At 39.1% G+C, this 22964-nt stretch overlaps 2 protein-coding genes across 6 annotated transcripts in view; one reads left to right on the top strand and one right to left on the bottom strand.

Moving 5' to 3' along the window:
* The window catches only part of PRKD3 (protein kinase D3), a 49808-nt gene extending 33889 nt beyond the window's left edge, over positions 1-15919 (top strand). For all 3 annotated transcript variants that reach the window (XM_052805211.1, XM_052805209.1, XM_052805210.1), the window contains 9 exons: positions 339-615; positions 3734-3786; positions 4167-4239; positions 7559-7665; positions 8259-8420; positions 8897-8995; positions 10507-10774; positions 11680-11765; positions 12685-15919. In XM_052805211.1, the coding sequence (XP_052661171.1) occupies positions 339-615; positions 3734-3786; positions 4167-4239; positions 7559-7665; positions 8259-8420; positions 8897-8995; positions 10507-10774; positions 11680-11765; positions 12685-12858 (1299 nt within the window). In that variant the 3' untranslated portion in view covers positions 12859-15919. The remainder of the gene's footprint in view (positions 1-338; positions 616-3733; positions 3787-4166; positions 4240-7558; positions 7666-8258; positions 8421-8896; positions 8996-10506; positions 10775-11679; positions 11766-12684) is intronic.
* On the bottom strand, positions 15629-22872 carry NDUFAF7 (NADH:ubiquinone oxidoreductase complex assembly factor 7). Of its 3 annotated transcripts, none has more exons than XM_052805212.1 (10): positions 22754-22872; positions 22516-22673; positions 22257-22337; positions 21411-21521; positions 20190-20400; positions 19638-19696; positions 18793-18906; positions 17804-17947; positions 17284-17457; positions 15629-16889 (listed from the first exon to the last, which is right to left on the bottom strand). In XM_052805212.1, exons 1-10 carry the CDS (start codon positions 22833-22835, stop codon positions 16677-16679), a joined length of 1347 nt encoding a protein of 448 aa, XP_052661172.1. In that variant the 5' UTR covers positions 22836-22872; the 3' UTR covers positions 15629-16676. The 3 variants fall into 3 exon arrangements, with proteins under 3 accessions (XP_052661172.1, XP_052661174.1, XP_052661175.1); XM_052805214.1 differs by having other exon boundaries at positions 22269-22337; XM_052805215.1 differs by lacking the exon at positions 22257-22337.
* Between the last annotated feature and the right edge of the window lie 92 nt (positions 22873-22964).

Genomic DNA, 22964 nt, shown 5'->3' with positions numbered 1-22964 from the left:
GTAAACTACAGGGGGAAAACGGTCATTTTACAGTTGTGCAGCATTTGTATGCTGTGGGGGCATGTTTCGTGCTGAATATAAATGCAGTTTGAGTAGAAAATAGTAGTTGTATAGAGAGAACTGTGGTGGGGCTGGAAGTCTCTCTAGGCTTGTATAGAGGAATTCAGAAAACTGGGCGGGCAACGGTCATGCAGTTTGACGTTAGTTACGAAGCTTGGTGTTCTGGTATTTTGATATATTTGCTTTGATTTCTTTGCAAACAATTTTAAGTTTTGAGTATCAGTATATTAAAATATTATGTGCATTTTCATTTTTTAATCTTTAATATTTTTCTTCAGGAGATTCCACTTTCAGAAATTCTCCAGGTGACTCAGCCTCGAGATTTTTCAAACGTGGTGCAGGGCAGCAACCCATACTGTTTTGAGATCATCACTGACACGATGGTGTACTTTGTTGGCGAAAACAATGGCAGCAGTCATCACAGTCCTGTTCTTGCTGCCACCGGAGTTGGACTTGACGTAGCTCAGGGCTGGGAGAAAGCCATTCGTCAGGCTTTGATGCCAGTCACTCCTCAAGCTAGCGTTTGCACTGCTGCAGGACAAGGAAAAGATCACAGTAAGCAGGCAGACAAGGCACTATTATTCATATTCTGAAGCTGTTAATGGTAGAGATTCCTTTCAGAAAAGTGGTTATTTAGAGTGAAGTATTGTCTATCTATTCTCTGCTGAATTAGGTCCATAATTTTCCACAAGTCTCTAAAAAGTGACACTCAGGTTTGTGGAGGGTGGGCAAATCCTGTAATCTGTTGTAGCAGGAAGTAGTAGTTAAGAATCAGATTTACAATATGAATGCATATTGCAGAGCTTTATTGTAGGAGCATTAAGAACTCCCACGTAGTTGCTGGATATAAAAAGGGACCATAGTTTAGATATTTCTAATATACTTAAATAAATAAATTCAGATTATATACATATACTCTGAAAAAACTAAATTTGGATGCTTTTTGATGTTAGCCCCTTTATTTTAATTTGCGAGATGTCAGTAGCTAAGGAGAAGAAAAGGAGTTAGTGATGCAATGTAAATACTGCCAGCGATGGAAAGAACTTTAGCTGAGCTGTGGGTAGTAATAAAAAGTACCCTGTTCTTCTTTTTATGCACCTGCCCTCCCTTTCTTTCTCTGGCATAGGATCATATTCATTGTCAATGCTCTACTAAACTATATATTGTGTTCTTTCTCTTCAGACATCTTCTTGTTCCTCGCAATGATGTTCGTTCACATTCTGTACTGAGATTTATCCTTTCATTCTTTAGTTTCATCTTCCAGTTACTCCTTAATCTTTTAGTGAAATTTTTTTTTGCAGCAGATTCTGAGATTAGTTTCTCTGTCTCTGATATCCAGCTATTCTGCACCAGCAACAGTTAAGAACCTGTAAATGCTAGTCTGAGGTAAAGGCACTTTCTGAAAATACAACCATGGTCTGAAATGGTAAACTATGAAATGCCAGTACTGGTATCTGTATTTAATTACAGTGAAGAAACATACCTGTAAGATGGTACCTCATAACTGGCCTTACACATATGTAAAATGCCACTTTTGATATTAAATTCTTAGTTCCAAAAGCTCTCTCTGTTTTCTAGAACCTAAGGCTTACTGTTGCTGAGAGACTTGCAAAGACAGTTGCTTTTTCCAAAATCAAATTTTTTTCAGATATAAATAAGAACATTTTTATATTAAAACTTGTTAGTGGTAGGGAATAGGGCTGCAGGGGTAGATACAAAGAGGAAGTATTTCAGTATGTTTAGGATTGCAGAAGTATAAGAAACTACCATGAGTTGTGAAGTGGCGTTTGCATATCCTTAGACAATTCAGGTTGGTATTTAAACTCTAAAAAGCCCACAAAATGTCCGTTCATCCCTCTTATTCCTACACATTGTGAGCCATGAAGTGTATCCCAAGAGTCTTTAAGAAAATTAGACTTTTAGTTAAAAAAACAAAGCCCCCAAAGCCTCAAATATGTTCTTTTAAATGAAAAGACCAAAAGAGGAGGGAGACATTGCTAGTGCTTGAAATTCTTGCAGCAGCAGGGAATTTGTAGTGTCAAAATGTCCACAAGATACTAGTTAGTCAATTTATACCACGCTCTGGCCAGAAAGTAGCTAGAAATGAGGATGCTCTTCCAGTCTGACCCGTGGGAAAGAGTCCTTTCTGACCTGGTACCTGGTGGTTGGGGTGGGATATTTCTTTGTGGGATGTTTGTGAGCTGAAATGAGAAAGAGAAGATTAGTAAGCTGTTACCTGGTATAGATTACATATTAAGTCCTGGCATTACTGATTTCTTCGGAAGTGACAATTTTTCAGCCCTTATTCTTATGCATTTCAGACACTAGAGAAATGGATTTATTTGGAAGGAGTAACTCAATCTCTACCTACTAGATATTTTGTATTCTGTAGCCATCTATGGAGAAGGGTTCAGTGTGTTCTCTTTGAACAGTTTCAAAAGCTGTATCTTCTCTTTCTAGTTACCTTGTTTCAACCTTGCTGCAGTTTGTGTTGACCTTAGTAACTTTTTTGTCTGCTTTTTTTTCCTTGTTTTTCATTGTGTTATGCCAATACAGACTTGACTATAGTCAATAATCAGTAGAAATATGCAAGGCTGTAATTCCAGTTCATGTTTCAGATGCGGTATTCAGAATGTCTTTGAGAACTAGTATTTGTTGCTGTCTTCAGTCTGTAAATTCCTTCTTTGAGATAAAGCACAGGTGGCAAAAATCAGATACAGACCTCTTCTTTGTTTTCTGAAATTATGTTTTTAAAGCTCAAGGCTCTTCTTAGGGTGATAAAGGCTCTTTTCAAAGTGATAGTAAATCTATAGTATATCTTCTCTCCACCTTGTAGGTGAATTTGTTCTACATTTCTCTTTTTTTTTTTTTTGAAGTTAACAAATGATAGGTGTCCATTTGTCTGAGACGCTTCACCTCTGTATTGGAAGTCAAAGGAACCTTCCTTGACGTATCTCTTCTTGTCCGTGCATCGTAATGTTACTCCTGTAACGACAACTTCGTGTCAACATCTGCTGCAGGCTGAAAAATTCTGTGTCTTTATCTGGTGCTTTTACTTGCAAATTACACTTCCTAGATGTGCTCTTTTATTCCAAAGATTGATATGGTTCTGTAGTTCATCCGTGAAACAAAGATTCTTTATATTATGGGGTTTATTGCTCTTTTAATTATCAGGTCTTCTATTACTTGCTTCGGTTGATTTGTTTCCTTTTCTTATGCATTAATTCCGTATACCTTGATGCCACAGAAAATTAGTAACCACATTCATTTGACTATAAGGGATCTTCCTGGTCCTCTTCCCTGTATTTTTCTATATTACGACCAGAAATTCTTAGTAGTTTAATGAACTCTGATACAATTGCGACATTACTATTGCTTTTGGTTTTCCAGCTCTCTATTGTGTACACACTCGTACTGTTCTACTATTTTTGTAATCAGTGATATGACAAAAATAGACAAATATTTCCAGCAAAACTCTCAGGGTTGTTTATCTAATCAATCTGTGAAATCTGAGTTCCAGGGTATGATGTTTCTGCAGAATATCAATCAAAATCATTTCACCATGACTGGGTTAGAAGTCAGTAAAGGTTTTTTGTTTTGTTTTTTTCCCCTTTTTACTAGAAAAAGCCTGCCCTTCCTATTTACTTACTCAGTTATATCTTCTTTATTGCAGAAGAGTTATCTCTAAGCATCTCTGTTTCAAATTGCCAAGTCCAGGAGAATGTGGTAAGTCATGCGCATTGTGTAATAATGGTGTTCATTTGCCTGGGTATTACAAAGTAATTGGTAGTAACAGTGTCTGGATGAGAAAGCAACACCAGGGTGTTGTAGCTAAAGAAGTCTGTGTTCTATACAGGAAGTAATCTACTTACCTGACACAGCTGTTAGTTTGTATGAATGTATGTCCCTGCTTATACTGCAGCTAAGTGGATCCTTTTCAGGAAAAGTTTGTTGTGTTTTTTCCACTCCATTCAGGGCAATGGTGGCACCCTTTACAGAGTTTGATTGATGTCAAATGTAAATACAGCTTAGCCAGTACTAACTAATATGCTCATGAACATTTTGATTACTCCTGATGTTTGTGATTTCTTTTTTTCATGCATTAGGATATCAGCTCTGTGTACCAAATATTTGCTGATGAAGTGCTGGGTTCTGGTCAGTTTGGTATTGTATATGGAGGTAAATTACATTAGATTCCATTATGCATTTATTAAGGTAGAATGTCTGTCTGCTTGATATAATGAGCCTTTTTGTATTTGCTTAGCTGTATCTAGAATGTCTAGGTGAAGTTTATCTTGTTAAAAGTTCTGTTTGGATTACTTTGTCTCTCTGCAGTTTTATGTACAGTATTTCTTACAATTCCTTTTTTGCAATTAGAGTTTTGCATTGGCATCAAAATTGGTTTAGAATATGCATTGCATTTTGACCACAGTTAAATACAAAGCAATCTCTAGTCTGAATTTGGCCTTGGTTAACGATTAAGGTTTTTTTAATTGCAAATTCTAACACTGTTATCTGTATTATACAGTATTAGAAGTCACTTATTTAAGGAGGTTGTCAGTTATACCTGTTTTTAATGATATCTGAGAGGTGTAGCTACAAGCAATTAGAAAAATTCATATTTTAGTTTATGGTTTGACAGTATTTATGCAAACATATTATTGATGTATTTTATGCAAACAGTTTCTCTACAAATTTCTGTCAGCAGGATAAAGTAGAGGAAGGAATTCTTTGTCAAGAGGTCTCAGTTTTATGTTTCAATTGTAGTTTTATCACTTTCAGTTTTTAAAAACTTCTATTGCAACATGTAACTTGTTTATAGTATTAATCACAAAAAGAACAAATACTAGAAATGCATCATATGAACTCTGTTTCTCTTTTTTTTTTTTTTTTTTTTTTTTAATCCCATGTATTGTATCTCAAGAGTTGAGAAAACCACAGACCATAAATCTGGAAAGAAAGAGAAAGTGATAACTAATGATTTAAAAGTGGTAACCTTTCTGCTTCTGTCATGTTGTCTTTCTAGTCAGGAGGTATTGTGGCTATGATTTTTCTGTGTGCCAATTGTGTAGTTAAAAACTTTTCTCTATTACTTCTGAACTGCTTGATGGAAATGCAGTTTGATAGTCTGGTTTTACATCACTCTTCAGAGAGGTCTATTTTTTCCCCTCTGTATTTCTTAAAGCATAGTGTGAATCAAAGTGTGCTCCCCTTCTTATGATTAGAATATGCACAAATGTGGAAAGTATTTTAATGTTTTGATTTTATTTCTATATGTACTCTCCTAAATTGCCTTTTAGATAAATCTCAGCTTGGTATTTTGCATGATTCAATGCTTATAAATGCTTATAAACATAATAAAAGCTTATAAAAGGGTTTTATTATATTAATTTTTTTCACTTAATGATGCCTTAAAATATATAGGCTATGCATACTGAAAGAGCAAGAAAAGAGAATATAAAAAACTATTCTTTTCCTGGCTCTGCATACTGCTTAATTGTTGCTGGTGTTTGGGGAGACTAGATCTGGTGACTTCTAATATTGGCTTCTCCCTACTTGTGTAGGCTTACTGAAATAATGGTAACAAAACCTTTTATTTAAATAAAAAAAGGTAAAATTAAGTTGCTTCCATTGTTGTGGGGGGTATTTGTGTGTGTCCGCTATTCTCAACAAACACTTACAAATTGTAAATCAAGAAGTTATACAATATTGATATCCAGTTCCTGTTTCTTTCAATGAGAACAGTTTCTCTCTGCTTTTCCTATTTTGGTTAGTTTTGAAGGCTCTGAAAAATGGAGACAGAAAAAAATATTCTTGACAGTTTCTTACTGATGTAAAACTTGCACTGAAACCTGGTTGGTTGTGTTTTACTTAGGAAAAGGAATTTTCAAGCTGCTTTTCTGTTAGTCTTTCTTCATGTTCAATTTTTAGCTCTAGTCTAGCTTCTGTAGTTAAGTGTATTGTTAGTTTGGTGGTTTTGCTTTATGTTCTCTTGCAACCTAGCGTTTGTCTTCTAGGTTTTGCATCTAATTCATAATTGATGGTATTTCTGCTACATTTCTATATAATTTGATGTCTAGTGCAGCCAGAGTAATTTTCCCTGAATCTAAGGTTTTATTTAAATTATAGCTGGCTGCTGTGATTTCTAATATTTTGCCTAAAAATTGTTGCTTTGTTACAGACAAAATGACAGAACTCCCCAGATCTCTCTTTTGAGACTTCTGGCTTTATGCTGCTGCCTGTGACAGTCCATTATACAGTGTATGCTTTCCTTAGGACTAATGTAATCTTTCTAAAATTTATTTTTTGCTCTCCAGTTGTTAGTTCTATTTGGTAACCTTGTAAACCCTTTTGGAGCTTGAGTGATGTCTCCATTAACTGCCTTACTTCATCCAGTAGAGATAAGCCTGGTTTTGCCCCTTTGTTCATTAGGATGTTTAAGGCAGGTGCGGTAGTTCTTGGCGCAGCAGCCTTTGGAGCAATTCCTATGCTCTGCCTAAGCCCTGGCTCACCAGTGCTGACCGCAGAGCAGCGGGTGAGGCCTGGCTGGGTGGTTAGCGAGGTGTAGCTGGGCTCCCCATAGCACTGCCAGTAGAGTCCTCTGTGCCGCTTGCACTGTAGCTGTGTGTGTCGTGCCTTTTTCTAAAATGGCTTCCAGACCCTTCACTGAGCAGATAATGACATTTTGCCTTTGGTGCAGACTTATTGTTCTGTATTAGTTTAGTATTAATTGTCTTAGATTATCAAGGTTTTGCAGTGTGTGATCCCATTAACCACTCTGATGTGAATGTGATAGAAGTCAGTTTAGCAGCTGTGGAGAAGCTGGATAAGCAATTACAGCTACTCAGCCCTTGAAACATCCTATCTGTGTATTGCAGAATACTTCTCATGTAGCTGATGCAGGTTGCAGCAAGGAATAGTATTTGGTGCTATCAGCACATTTTTTTTTTTTTCTTACCGTAACCTTTTAGAGCTTTTTGATCACAACAGGCTGCCCTTGGGTCTTAATGTGTTGTTCTTCATGGCACATGATTACTCTCATGGTCCTGTAGAGTATTAGGTATCTAATTTCCTGTGCATGTGGAGCCCAGCAAAGTATGAAACCACTGGAGAAGACTTGCAAATCTTTCTTCACGTTGGCCTTGAATGGTTTTGTTGTTACTTTTTTACAGAAGAGAGGGAGTAGGGAGTGGGAGTTGGTATCACTTGCTCATGTGTGAGTCCCTTGCACAAGCAAAAACTTCACCTAATACATCTAATGTCAATGTGCATACCTGACAGCAGAGTAGTAACTAGTTTAAATTTATCTACAACACTCCTGTTAAGGCTGATCACTTCTTGTTACTCATATACCAGTTGCAATTGTAAATATCAATATAGTAATATTGTACACTTGTACGGAATATACTTGTTTCCCCAAAAAGAAATTTCTGCTGTAATATTTTATAGCTATGAATTGCTTCTACCTCTTGATGGCTGACATTGACTTTCTGTTTAGGAAAACATAGGAAGACTGGAAGAGATGTGGCTATCAAAGTCATTGACAAGATGAGGTTTCCAACTAAACAGGAAAGTCAGCTTCGTAATGAAGTAGCCATTCTCCAGGTACAGAAGTATTTTTGGATCACATTGGAGTTTTGTCTCAAATAAGCCATTAATGAGATTTTGTAATGTGTGTAAGTGCTCTGAATTGATTTCTAGATCTGCATATGTGATTCCTGAGTCTCTTTGTAAGAGGGAATCTTACAAGAGTGGGAATTCCTGAGTATTTGGTAGAGTTGGTAACTTGGGGGTGGTATCTACCCCTTATAAGGGATCCACTGAAGACGTGTACTTTGGCTCCATGTTGTCTCCCTCAAGTAGCAGGAAACTCTGTATTATTTTTTGCTGTATTCCACTACTGGCTTCTCAATCTATGACTGTTACTCTTGCATGTTCTGTACTCAAGCTACTGAGTGTATCAACTGTAAAATTAATCATTAGGGATAATTTGTGTTAAAACAAATTAGTCTTAGTAGTGATAATTGGCATGTTTCATGGGTTAGTGTTTGTTTCAAGCTAGTTTCTTGCCTCGGACATTTTGTTTTTTCATCTCTAACTCTCCACTTAACTGCTTTTTGATTTGTGGTACAACATTTCTGTGTAATTCAGGATATTTCATACTGTTTTATTTTAGTGATGTACTACTTTATTTTTAGAATTTGCACCACCCCGGGATTGTGAACCTGGAATGTATGTTTGAAACCCCAGAACGGGTCTTTGTTGTGATGGAAAAGCTGCATGGGGATATGCTAGAGATGATTCTTTCCAGTGAGAAAAGTCGACTTCCAGAACGAATAACTAAGTTCATGGTCACTCAGGTTGGCATTCAGTCTCTCTCCTTTGAGAGGAGAGGCTAGATTTGTCTTTTGCAATTATGGGAGAATAAAATTTGGAGATGGGGTTTTCTGTATTGTTATTTAAAGGAGACAGCATGGAGGGCTGCACATCTAATGAAAGTTGAATAAACGTGGAAAGAATTTGGAATGGTAATTATGTTAATTGTTTTGCCCTTCTTTCCCAAGACATAACATTATGGACATCCAAAGATGCATGTTGAAACAGTAAGCATTCAAAAAGACAGAGGGAGAAGGGAAGAAAAAAAAAAACCCAAAGGAAAATAAAACCCATCAGTTCCAAGTCTTGATAGGCTGGAAAAAACAGTACTTGCACAGTATATAAGGGTTAATTCTTGAAGACTGTGTTGATACAAATTACTGTATTGGTTAGTGTGTGTGGCTTTTGACACTTCTGATCCGCTCTGAATAGTTCTGAAAATGTTCTTTCCTTTTTTTAGATACTTGTTGCTTTGAGGAATTTACACTTCAAGAATATTGTTCACTGTGATTTAAAACCAGAAAACGTACTACTAGCATCAGCAGAGCCATTCCCTCAAGTGAGTGAAGATTAAAAAAATACTTATTTCATCACTTTTCATTGTTCTTTTTTTAAAGAAATATAGGCATTGAAGCTTAAAAAGTGAACTCATGGGATTGTTCATCTGACTTAGTCTAGAATTGCTCGAACTACACGTATTATAGTTGTCTTTTTTTTTTTTTTTCTCCTTCCAACTCTTAGCCTAGCTTTATGCTCAATGGTCTGTTTCAGTTTCTTTTCCCTCAGGTGTGGATCATGTCTGCCAATGCTGTGCACCAGCATTCTTTCTTCCAAGGAGCCTGAGAAGTAGAACTACTGCCAGCACTTAGCAAAAGGCTGTGTAGACTGCATCTAGCTTTATGCTTGTGAAGCGTGCATTGAAATTAGTATTCTGGATTAGTGAGAATATTCCAGTGGAAAAGGCACAGGACTAGAAGCTTCAAGACCAGTCCTTGTTTCTGTTCCAGTGCTGTTTGACCCTGAGAAACAATTTCTTCCCTGTTGTGTGTCTCCTTCTCTTCCTCACTCTTGTCTGTGTTGTTTACAAGCTGTTGTGAAAAGGGACTGGCTCATTTGTTACTGGTCTTGCTCGGGGATTTTCATCATCAGTATGTATGATACTACATCATAATATAAACTAAATAGTTAATTTCTGTAGGAGAAATGCTGTTCAGCGATATTAGTATTTAGGTACTGTCAACACTTACCCAGTCAACTATTACCTTAGATACCTTGAGTAGTATGGATTTTGTGGAGGATATACAGAAATTAAAAGCTGCTAGGCAGCGTCAGGGAATTGCTTCCAGTCCTGTGGCATTAATGCAAGGTGGAGTGGACTTTTGGAGAGTCACTTGCATGCCTTTAGTGCACTGCTCTTTCTTATATGCTGGGGAGGGCTTATTAACTTGGGAGGTTAGCATTGGACTTGTACAGATAAAAGGATCCAGATCAGGTGCCTGCTGTGTTCAAGTTAAGGAACCATCACAGAACCATGAAGATTTGAGCATCAGTGCAGGAACCAGCTGTTGGTGCTTTTTACCTGAATGATTATTGAACTGTTCTGTGCAGAGCTAGCTAAAACTCATCATTTGATTTCTGTGTAGCTGAAGCCTCCAGCTTCAGGAATATGATTAAAAGGAATGCAATCTGGCTGGGATTCATGTGCTTTTTTAATTTTGGTTCTGTGCTTTGTGAGGGTGTGGTTTGCCTCTGAAAATGAGCTGAGTTTGGAAGCAAGTTTTTTGTCCTTATTTGCACACTTCTGGCCTTGTACTACACAGACTCCCTAAGAGCTGAGTCTGTGCAAGGCCAGTTCAGGTCTTGGTCTGAAGCATGGTTGATCCGCAGTCTGCAAAACCAGCAACCTAAAACCTGAACTGACTGGCTTACGTAATGTTTTGTCTCTGTTTTAGTGCATACAATGTTTAAATGATGGCAGAAGGGGTATCAGGTACCATGCTGGTCTTGGGCAGCAGCATGCTTTGGAGATCAAGCAGAGATTTCTCAGTTTAAAATATATTTCTTTTGCAGGTGAAGCTGTGTGATTTTGGCTTTGCACGTATCATTGGTGAAAAATCTTTCAGGCGCTCTGTGGTGGGGACACCTGCTTATCTTGCCCCTGAAGTGCTCAGGAGTAAAGGTTACAACCGCTCTCTAGACATGTGGTCCGTAGGAGTTATTGTCTATGTGAGCCTTAGTGGTACATTCCCATTCAATGAAGATGAGGATATAAATGATCAGATTCAAAATGCAGCATTTATGTACCCACCAAATCCTTGGAAGGAAATTTCCAGTGAAGGTAAAGAAAGGAATTTTCTCTTTTAGAATGTCTTTATATGTAGATAACATATTCAAATGCTTAAACCTCAAAGTTCATTCAGGCAGGAGTGTGAGAATTATTGGTAGTTTGAGTTTAGTAGACTATGCCAGAATGGATAAATATGAGCTGACATATATTTGTGAAAGACAAATTGTCAAATACAGTGTTTTAGATAATTTTCGGGGCAGGAGGAGCCAATAGATTTAGCAAGAAAAATTAATTGCATGCATGAGGAGTGGGATGAATAATCTGAAACTTCCTGAAATTCCCAATGAAAAGTTAAATCATGAGTATTTGCTGAATGCTGATCTCAAAATATACTTTATCTAAACTATAATTACAGAAACGGTTCAAAGTTGAATCTGGAATTTTAGTTTTGTACATTAGCAGGTGAAACAAAACCTGGATCTAAATGTCAGGTCTGAACAATCTAGAATTTTACAAGGTTGGTTTCTAGAGCTCTTCAGTGCCAGCTCTGTTAGTAGTAATGTATATATGATTAACACACAGGTAGATGTGGAAGGTCCTATACAAAAGTAAACAATGGTGGAAGTACCTACATCATTTTGGAACACAGGATTATGCTCAAGTTACTTAGGCGCTTCTTAAAAAATCACTAAAGTCAGTAGGGAAAAAGACGAATGAGTAATATAGTAAAGATTTTAGTGTTTCTATCAAAGCAGCAGGGGAAGCTTACCCCATACCTATTTTGTAGCCTCATTTAACATAAGCAAAGCTAAATGTAAAATTCAAGAGCTTGTTAAGTTTAAATAGTTCAGTCGGATATACATACACACATATAAAAAAATTCACTTTCACTGCAGCATGTGAACGATGATAGAAGTGATTAGTATTTAAACAATATAATTTTTATTCTTTGTCAGCCATTGATTTAATAAACAATTTGCTTCAAGTGAAGATGAGAAAACGTTTCAGTGTTGACAAATCCCTTAGTCATCCATGGTTACAGGTAAACCATCTGCCTTTTTCACTATGATTATAATGGGTGAATAATTATTTTTTTGGATGAAATCCTTCAGAGGCTTATTCAAACTGCTACTATCAAAGTCTGTTAACAAGCATTCGTGGAGGCTTGAGTATTTCTGGTTTTGACTTTACATTGTAAGTGCTCCAGGATTCAGCCCATCTGTTAATGGCTTCTTTCCTCAAGGAAAATTTTGTCTTACTGTCTTTCCCGCCCCTTGCTTTCCATCTGCCACCAACATAGTTTTACTCTTCTGGCACCTGTCCTAAATGCAGGCAGTGATGAGTGCATGGAGCCCCACTGAAATCAGTATAGAGACAAACATTGTTTGTTCAGTGCTGAAGCAGACACACAACCTGGTGTGGGCTGTAACTTGTAGTCATTTTAGAACAGAATTGTTTGGAATGGAATTTATCTGCTGCTTTGATGTGGGTTCCTTTCATAATGGTTTCACAATACTGTATGCACATATCCATGCACACATAACTTAAAAGACATTAAGGGGAAAATCCAATTAATTTTGAGTACAAACAATATTGGAACCAGTATAATTTCATGTATGTGTATATACACAATTAATTTTATAATAAAGCTAACATAGCTGTCTTGTTACAAAAAGTGTTCATGATTTACAGTATTACAACCTTAGATACTAGCCTATTTAATTCTGAACCATTCTTTATGGACATTCTGTTGGGGTATTTTGTGGGTTGGTGGTGTTTGTGTGTTTGGTTTTTTTGTTGTTGTTTTGTTTTTTGGTTTTTGGTTTTTTTTTAACAGATCTTTGTTGCTTATATCTTGTGGCTATTTATACTAAAAATAGAGACAAACTGCAGAATTTGTCTGTGGGAATGTAGTGCTGCTGTTTCTTAAACTGCTTCCTTAAACCTCTTTTACTCCTTAGGATTATCAGACTTGGCTTGACCTCAGAGAATTTGAAACACGCATTGGAGAGCGTTATATTACCCACGAGAGTGATGATGCACGCTGGAAGGAACATGCTTATGAACACAACCTTGAGTACCCCCAGCATTTTATTATGGCTCCTAATCCAGATGACATGGAAGAAGACCCTTGATTTATTCATTATGCTAAATTGCAGCAAAGAAGGATACTCCAGACAGAAACTGAAGATAAGTTTTGGAACAACTGTTGCTCTTTCTGAATGCTGTACACATAGTTCAGTGTACAAAGCCCCAGAGGATCCTGCATTGACATGGGAATAGACTGTCATCTGACAAGCTTTTTTCCATCTCTGACTTAAACTATGAGTAGTTGCTGGACAGTGGGATAAACCCCGTTGGGTAACATTTCACCGAGCTGTGTGGCTACAAAGCCATTACAGAGGTGTAATGTGTACATATTGAATGATTTGTGTGTTTTTCAAGGTTTGGTTTTTTTGGGGTTTTTTTGCATAGCCTACACAATAAGAATTTTTTAATGGTTTTCTAATCCCTATTTACTAGGCCATAGAGGACTGTTTTCTGTTACTTAGATACATCTCCCATTTCCTAAACTGTGCACGGTGAAAAGAGACTGTAAAAAGAAGTCAGTGCAGAATACCTTGGCTAATAGCAAAACATGGTGGTTTAGGTCGAATAGAGCTTCATAGATGAAGGAATAATTTGCTGCTGTTAAGACAGTTAAATATGTGTGTCTTTGCCCTAATTGAACTTTTTTCAGATACCCCCAAAACCCCCAAACCCTGTAACTTCTTACATTCCTCTTGAAATACTGGCTGACAATCTAAAGAGATGACAATCAAAGCTATGCTAGTCCCTTATTTTGTCTGTTAATACAGAGCAGTAAGCCACAACAGCATGTTGCTGTGCAAGGCACACGTCATTGATACACACCAAAGGCATTTTTGCCTTAAAACTACACAAGTATTACACAGAGAGCACACAAGGCTTGATGTAGCATATCCTTTCAGTCTGGAAAAACAGCTTCTAGCAGAAGGGTGTGGAAGAACAGGGAAAAATACATGCAGCTTTCTTCTGTTGTTTTGAGTAACTAGATTTTTAAATTCTTCTAATATTTTTTTAATTTGTTTTAAGGTTCCCTGGATTTACATCAGGAGTAGTTTGTAGCCTGCTTGCTTGTACCTTAACTCTGCTCAAAACCTAGGAGTAACAGTGGATATCAAATCACCTGTTGCTTCTGCCAGGGCAACTAGATTGTAGGAGAAAGGGCTTTGCCTTCTGACCTTAACCTGCAGCCCCTCCCGTCATCTTTACTGTGCTCAGCGTTGTTGTTTGAGCTAAGAGTCCAAAACCAACTCTTAATTCAGTTTTTTACACAGATGCCTCAGTTGATGGATTCCCAACCACTTACTGGACCTGTGGCACAATAGAGGAAGCAGCAGTGTTCTTTGGAAATTAATCCCTCAGAGGACAGTGTAACAGTTAAAGTTCATGGTATTTCAAAGAAGATTGAGGGCATGAATGCTAAATGCAAATGGAAGAAGGTTTTTTGGTCCTATTTTAAAAAATGGAAAAGGTGAAATCTTACCTTTTGTGTAGCATAACAGTATTGTGCTGCTGGAAAGTGCTGGATGGCTGGCTGTACATATCCCTGATGTGCCAAGCAGCTTAACTGGAGCTTGGTTTAAAATACTCTTTAAAATACTGATACAGGCTTGAACTGCAAAGTCAGCGAGAGGCTTTGGGGTAGCTCCTCCCTCTCCTACAAAGATTTGTGTGTGTGTGCGTGTGTGTGTAGATAAGTATTTTTTTTCTACTGTTGTTATTCAGGTAGGGAAGCAGGTGAGCAGACTTTTTCTAAGTTGTTAGATATACATAAAACTTTATGAGGTTATTTCAGGGCTGGCAGCTGCTTGCAACGACAGCGACCTGACAGCAAAGTCAGTGGCAGTTGCAGATGTACCCACAGGTAGGTTTGGGTCTTTAACCCACCTTTTCTTTTCGTATTGCCCTTAATTTAACTGCCACTGCATTTTGTAGGTGTCTAAGTTGGTAAAGGCTGAATTCTGGCTTCCCTGTTAGGATACACCAAACTTTGTACGAAACATTGGTGCAACCTGTATGGCAGTTTCCTACCACCAGGAGTGGGCAGAGCATTCCAGCCCTTCCGACCACCATGCATCCTCTCTCCTAGCACGTTTTTCTCAGGTTTGTGCAGGGGACCTGCCTGATGGCAGTCCCTGCCACTCCTATGCTGGGGGTCATCTGCCCCCTTCGATGCTGTCAAGGCAGTGCAAAGGAATTCAGAAGGGACAGAATCTGTCCCTTAACAGGAAGGCAAGGCTAAGGCAGGGTTTCAGGACTGATTCTTCAGAGGGGCACTATTTTTCATTTTTGGAACCAGAACAATGACCTATGAAGTTGGTAGTCTGGTGTTTGCCCAGGCTTGGCAAGGGAAGCAGTGCTGCTTTTCAACTTCTGCTGCTCAAGTGACCAAATTTCAGTGAAGCCATTGCTATCTTCCATCCTAACTGTAATAATGTAGACACAGTCTGGTTTTAAACTTCAGATTTTATACTTGAGCTGTCACTTCAGGTTTTCCTGTGGGTTTTTTTGTTTGTGTTGTTTTAAAGCAGGAAATAAAGCCAGTGCAGTCACTTGGAAAAGTACAACAGGAATAGAGGAAGGAGGGGACAACAATGAAGTAGAAAGCCTGGCTCATGTCTCTCCCCATGAAGTCTGCTCTGTTCCAAAATGAGACCTATTTATTCTTCAAGTTGTATTAAAAAAAAAAAATTAAAAAAAAATGCTGTTGGCCTTTGGAGGAGCTTGCCTGACCGTATATGCAGACTTATGGGTCCAGACAATAGAAGCCACAAGCAGCTAATAGTTGAGGAACCAAAAAAATCAGACACACATTAGGAGTAAACTTTCTTCAGAGTAGTAGAAATAGCTGAGTTTTTAATTCCCTTTTTTTTTTTTCTACCTTTACTGCAAACTTTGACAGCAGTAGGTTACAGTGTTTAATATCCTTACCCCTAGCTGAATTAAGTTGCATTCATTCAAGAAATAGTGCTATGATGATGCTAGAAAAAAGCTCATGTAAAATTTATAGCCTCAAAAGGACACTGTCAAGTACTTTTATATTTTTTTATACATCCCAGTGTTTGTAAATATCCTCTGATAAGCTTGAAAATAAAATTTATTTCCCTATCAGACTTGTTCTTTTTATTTTTACATGCATTATCTCTCCTATCAACTGTTCTTAGAAGTAAATGGTTCTTTATACTTCCTTGTTTGTGGATTTGTCATTAGATATGCCCTGCTGTGGGAATTCTCTTAGCAGGTGCTTTGGAACTAAATAACTCTTTCTGCATGGTTCCTGTCACCATTCTCTTTATAAAAATATCTTCACAAATGTCAAGGCATCTTATGTTTTAAGCAAGTACCAAAACTGAGTACATTTAAAGTCCCCTTAGCCCATCTGTTTGTTACTGACAAGGCTTAACTTGATTCCACTAGTAAATACTTCACTCGGTTCTTTTGTAAGACCCCTGAAACATTGTTCATTTTCTGCTCTGTATATGCTGGTTTCTGTATGTGCAGCATTTGATTTCTACACATACTGCTTTGAGTACGTCAGTCAACAGGTTTAGTGTGCTGTACTAGATTTACTCTGAAATAGCAGTCCCTACCAAAATGTGGCTAGGCCCTGAAGCCTAGATTGGTGTGAGGAAAATTGCCTGGAGAAGTACTGTGACATTTCATGTGCTTTCAGTTCAAAGAGAAATTGAACTATTTAGTTCTTACCTTACTGCGTGTGTAGCCATATGCTGATTACATTATTGCAAAACATTTAGTATGTGAAACCATAAAATGCAGGACTCTATTCCTTTGATTTTTTTTTTTTTTTAATTTAATAAGTTGCTATTGAAAGCTACTACTATCAGGCGTTTTGCTATAGTATTTGCAATTACTTCAGTAAGAGTTCACCAAATCCAGCAACAGGAGGTAAGGGAGACTTTGATTCTGGCTTATGTTTCTTGTGAGGATGTACAAGTCTGTGGTGAGGCAGCAGGGCAAAAAAGTTAAAACAGTCCCCCATCTTCTTGGGATTCATCAGCATATCATAGCTGTGAAGTAACTGCTCATGAGTTGCTCCATCACATGAATTCTGCAAGAGCACCTATGGGGAAAAAAAAAAAAAAAAAAAAAGTGTTAGCCCTTCCTGCTTTCCTATAAATTCCCTCATACCTGCAATTTCTTGTTGCATCCTTTTCACTCACCCTAATGTAACCGTTCCATAATGTTCAGTAGAACTGGTGAGATCCCTGGTGGAGCTCATAGATTGATACATGTAGCAAAGTTTTGCATTAAATACTCCTAAATATAATATGATCAGTTTAATTTGAGGAATCCACAGTAACTTACATCTAGGAGAAGCAACTCTTTGATCTCACACCTACATGTTGTTTTGAACAACTTTTTTTTAAAACCAGATTTTTATAAAAGCTTTCTTGCTGCTTAAGAGTATTGCCTGTGGATGAGGAGAGTTTATGTACCTGTAAACACTATTGTACCTGCAATCGGAGGTCAATGCCCATGTTTTTTAAAAACTCCCGCTGTTTTATAGGGCCTAATGTGGCTGTTCTTCCCTGTGTCATCTTTCGAAGATAGCTGAAATCAACATCTGCTGTCAGATCTGCTGTACCTGGAGCTTTCAGCACATCGTGAAGTTTGTGATTCCGGAAACCCTGAAAAATTAAAATTGAAAGACTATACTCAGCTGTACTCCTAGCTACCATAGCTGGGGCTAGCAAAGACTAAGTTGTGTGTGTGAGGGGTGAGAATAGCAAATTATACTTTGAAAATCTGAGATAAATGTAGCAAAGGCTCAGATTATCCTTCCTGTCTGACAGAAACCCTTATGGGTACTGATTAAGTAAGAACTCAATTACTCAGTTTTATGATTGCAGCATAATCCAGTTTTTGCTATTATGTCCACGCAAGACCTTTCTCTTACAACAAACCTAATGATCCAAGTGACAAATAAAAGATAACAGAGTATTTTGGCTTATTATTTCAGGATGAATGACTTACCCGGAAAGTGTCAGTTTTGGTTCCATCATGACCATAATCAGCAACCAGTGCAGCCCCACCATCCTTTTCTATACGACCAGCAAGCCTCTGAATGATGACACCAGCCTCAGGACACACTTCCACATGATCTCTCATTTCTTCAGGCTAGCACAGAGTTCAAAGATCAAAACACCTGTGTTAGCAAACAAGTACAGGGCAAGAGTTCTTCACACTTGATGTCTTGGGATTGTTGTCACTTCACTGGGCCACCGAGGTCCAGGGGTGTATTCTAGGCTACCTAGAGCTTGAGCTAGTTTTTACTAACAGTCATTTTCAATTAGTGTTTTCTGAGTGCTGGATTTCAGTTATCTCTTCTATAGCCTACAGTCAACTGAAACGAAAATTTTTCTAACAAGTGAGAATACCTGGATCAGGTGAAACTGCATGACTGTGATACTGAAAGAATGAAGAGCGCTCTTTGGCTCTATGCACCCTTCAAAAAAGGTGTTTCTGTGTGAAACTTTGTAGTTGGTTTTAATCTCAACTACTTCATTTTGTAACTTTAAGAATGCAGTGAACTTTAGAAAAACAATTATCTTGGATAGACACTTTCCATTAAAGGTCAGTACAGCACAGAAGTACCCAGCTGCACTGAGTATGTACACAGCAGGTTGAGAGCCTCGCTTAGGCAGGGCTGCTATTGAGATGGTGACGTGACACCTGCAACACAGAACCCTCCCTGTCACTTGCTGCCTCAGTTTGCTCTCTGAAGCCTTTTGTCTGTTTAAGCTCTGATTTTGCAGTTTGATGTACACATTCATTTTTGTGCTCTATTTTCACAGCACACAAAGTTAAATGCTTGTGGAAGTTTTGCAGAATGGAAATGGTAAGCTGTATTTACTCATTTATTGAGAGCCCTCCTCTTGCTGTCAAAGTAACTGAGAAGCAGTAAATGTACTTGAAAGAGTCAGTAAAGATGTAAGCATGAACTCTGGTAGGCATAACCTTACCTGAATAAAGTTTTCTGTCGCGGGGGTACTGGATGGTGACAGGACAAACTGTAGCTGGTCAGGAACCTCTGGATCTATATCAACCAATACTTCACGCCAACCTTTCTCTGTTCTCTGTTTAATGAGCCCAGAGTACTCATTTTACACTCTAACAGGTACAACAGTATCTTGTTTATTTGATTGAACTAACGTGTCAAGCGTTTTCACAAACTTTTTAAGAACATAATATGCTATGAACAACAATTATTCATTCCTCTTTAATTCCAGTAACTGCCTTGGAAAAAGCTTGTGGTAGAGACGCATCTGCAGAGTCAACAAATACAGGTTTAATTATACTTAAAAGGAATGAATGACGCTGTTAAGAAAAATGCTGCCTCTTCTATTGACAGTGCAATGTTTAACTTATCAAAATAAAGTAGTTTATTCTACCAGTGATTTTCATAAACTAATTATCAAATTGAAGTTGAAAGTTTCTTCTGAATCCTAACTAGCCTCTATTTTGCTATTCTCATTACCATTCAGATGAAAGCCCTTCAGTCTTTGTTAGTAGTGGTACATAGAATAATGTGGCAATTAAAAACTTCATTAATGTAGCATAAGAAATAAAAAAACTTGAGATCTAGCAGAAAGAAATCTTCAGCTTTCTGCAAGTTTTTCCATTCAAGAACAATTACTGATTTTACAGTTATCAGCTGAATTAAGCCTTATTTGTCCAAATTCAGTTAGAAATGTTTTATCACTAGAGACAATGCATGTGTCTAGTTTGGCACCCTAACTCTATTCTTCCTCAGAGAGAAAAGGCATTTAAGCAGATGGTCACAATTACAATAATCTTCTTGCTATACCTGAAACTTATGTATTGGCAGGGCATCAAAAAACTCATGTGCTAGGTAAAAACTGTAACCTGTGGGAAGGTAAAAAAGAATGCATTAAATTATTAATGCTTCCATAGCAGCTTCCTGTTGGAAATTAAAATGTTTTTATGATTTTTAATGAATTAAAGCTAGTTAATGTGTTTGTGAAATAATTATCATTACTTCCAGCTTGGATACATCAAAGACAGCATTTCTAGAGCTAGCTCTAGCTTCCAGTCCATGAATTTTAGATTACCTCATAAAAGGAGATTTAGGCAAAGCCAGTAAATGGTTTCCCATGAAAAGAAAAAGTCAGGGTATGTGAAACTGGGTAGCTATCCTCAAATGAAGGTAGTCAGAATAGGTACCACTTATGAAAATGAGTCAAGATCCTGCCTCAGACTCATACAAGAAGTAAGAACAAATACGTATATTAACTAATTTTCTATCCATTATGAAGGCTAGCAGAGATGTCCTCCATTACCAAAAATAGCAAATGGAGGAAGGACACCATACCTCTAACAAGAAGTTCAAGCTCCTTACCTGGCGGCACATCTTGAATGTCTCTGTACCAGAAAATGGGAATTCCAGTCTTGCTAACACCTTTCATGTAAGCAGACTTGTCCTCGGGGTTTGACTGCACCTTCCCTCCTGTCAGCATCAGTGCTTGGATCTCACTCAGTTTGGGACTCACTTCCACCAGATGAATAGAGACGTCACATTTACTAAGTAAAGAGGCAAGCTGGTTGAAGACCTATAAAGACAGATGAATTCTATTAGGCACAGTCATGTGCTGTATACATTAGAGGTTGCAGAAGTAACCTTTAATCTCATTATTTATATTCAAGATAAAAGATTTAGTTGGCTTTCATTTAACAAAATAGTGTCAGTGAGAGAGACTGCATTTTGCTCCTCCAAAGGAAGTGGGAATTTCTTCATCAATTTTAATAAAAGCTGCTACACTTCTAATAAAGTTGGCAAATACACCACACATTATTACATAGCTGTAAGGACAACAACATGAAATGCTAACTTAGCATAGTAATAGCCTAAGAGTGAGTAGCTCCTCTAAGACCTGCAGAGGGTTTAGCATTAGGAGAAAAATGGTTGTTTTCCCAGACACCATAAACAAAAGTGTTCAGTATCCTACATTTCACTGTGCTTATTAGAGTTTTTTCATTAACTTATGTAAATAGAATAAAAGTTCTTCTGAGGTACTAAATCCCACTAGCAATCTGTTTTTTAATCAGTAGTATTTTAATTGACAGCCATGCACGCATGATTGCACACAAAGGGTTAACTCGGAAGAAGTCAGTCCCTGAAATCCCCAAAGGAACTGACACAACTTCACTCCTGTATTACTGTCCTCCCCGCTTTCTCCTATTGCTTGCGCTGCGGCCTCCCTCCCAGTTACACACAGCAGCACCCTCCTAAATGGTTTTCGGTTTGGATAATGTTTTCCTATACAGAAATAATTTGCAATGGAATATTCCTGCCCTTCCCTTCTATCAAGCAGTGTTTGAAAGATTCCATGTGTGTCTGCAGTGTGCGTACACTAGCCCATGTTCTGCTTTCAACTGAGAGACCTGGTCTCAGAAACAGGCATAGATTTTAATTAAAGTCTAAGCTGCAAATCTCCTGACTGAAATGATTTGATTACTAGGGAAGATTAAATCCCAGTAGCAAACCATCATTCCTTCAGCTTTCAGAATAGCCATGGGATAAAGCCAGAAATAAAGAATATTAATATTAGTTTTCACCTACCCGTAATATATCATCAGTAAGCGTGCCCCTCCCTGGGCCCAGTTCCACCAGCTGGAACGCTTCAGGTTTGCCCGTGGCTATCCATTCACTGATATACCATATTCCTATTAACTGGCAGTGAGAAACAACACAAAGAAAGTTACAGTGTAACTTGAGAACTTGTGGAAAGCGATACCTGCCTTTTGTCTGATAATAACTAAGATACTATGCAATATTCTCTCTCCGTATTTTGAAGTTATGAAAAATCATACTTTGCTGTCTTCCCTTTAAGTATTAAAATCACAATTGTTTGCTGTCAGCCCAGCAGAAGCAACTCTCCGTCAGTAAACGTCTGGGACTCTTTTCTGGCTGGAGCAAGAACTTTTACTTAAGGCTCAAATGCAGGTCACTGCCCAACTGCTCTTTACGACAATACATTTGCCAAAGTGTCATCGAGAACAGCGTTTAGTCAGCCTTCACTACTGGAAATGATACACAAACCAGAGTGAACCAGACCAAAATCTGAAAATCATTTCTGAGTAGAGTTTTCACACTCGGAAACTACCGTAACTCTTTTTATTTGTCAGCAAGTTCTATATGAAAGTGTCACTAAGCACAGAGGGTGTCCCAGGCTATAACAGATGAAAGGACTACCCCGATCTTCCAGAAAAACCAGACACCCCTTCCTCCTCCAGACCCAATTTTTCTTTTGGGAAATAACTTGAAGTTCATCGCTGCCATTCAAGTATTTTGACATTGGTGACGTACCCGAAGGCAGGCTTCGTTAGAATTCTTAGAAACCACAGCTAGCCAGCCGCGCGTAACTGAAGAACGAAGTTACTTAAGGCGTAAGGAACGATGCGTTACCTCTCCAAATACCTGACTTATTTCAGGGGAGGTGACGAAATCCCCGCTTTCGCCGATGCCGCCGCGGCGCGTATAGTAACCCTGCGGGGAAGGGAAGCGGGGTGGGGAGGAGAGGAGCCGGGGTCCCGGTGAGCGGCACGGTGGGGCCGCTTCCCGGCCGGCTGCGGCACTGCGGGCTCCGGGTGCTCAGGCACAGCACCCCCGGGCCCGCAGGCCGTGACGGCGAGGAGCCCCCGGCCCCGCCCGGCCCCGCCCGCACCTGGCCGGGGTTGGTGAGCGCCTCCCGCATGTACTCGGCCACCGTCACCGGCCCGGTGGCCCGCAGCTTGAGTAGCAGGTGCCGCAGCATGGCGGTGGCCCCGCCGGGCTCCTCCGCCTCGCCCCCCGCGCCCGAGGAGGGCCGCGCTGCCGCCGGAGCTGTGGGGAGAGGAAGGGCTCAGCGGGGCGGCTCGCCGTCCCGGGACGGGGGGGCGGGAACGAGGGAAGGCGGCCGTTACCACGGTGACGGGGGACCCGGCGGCGGCCGGCGGGACCCAGGGCGGCGGCGAGGAGCGCCCGGCGCGCGGGCAGCGGGACCATGGTAGCAGCGCCGGTGTCCGTGGTCCGCTCCTCCCCCCCCTCCTCCTCCTCCTCCTCCCCGGGTCCTGGCCGCTTGGCGGCCGGGCTGCGTCCCGCGGCCGGCGTGAGGACGGGCCCCGCGGCTAAACG

This window comes from Harpia harpyja, chromosome 13, assembly GCF_026419915.1.
Source record: "Harpia harpyja isolate bHarHar1 chromosome 13, bHarHar1 primary haplotype, whole genome shotgun sequence".
Taxonomy (NCBI): Eukaryota; Metazoa; Chordata; class Aves; order Accipitriformes; family Accipitridae; genus Harpia; species Harpia harpyja.
This window is presented reverse-complemented; position numbering and strand designations above follow the sequence as displayed.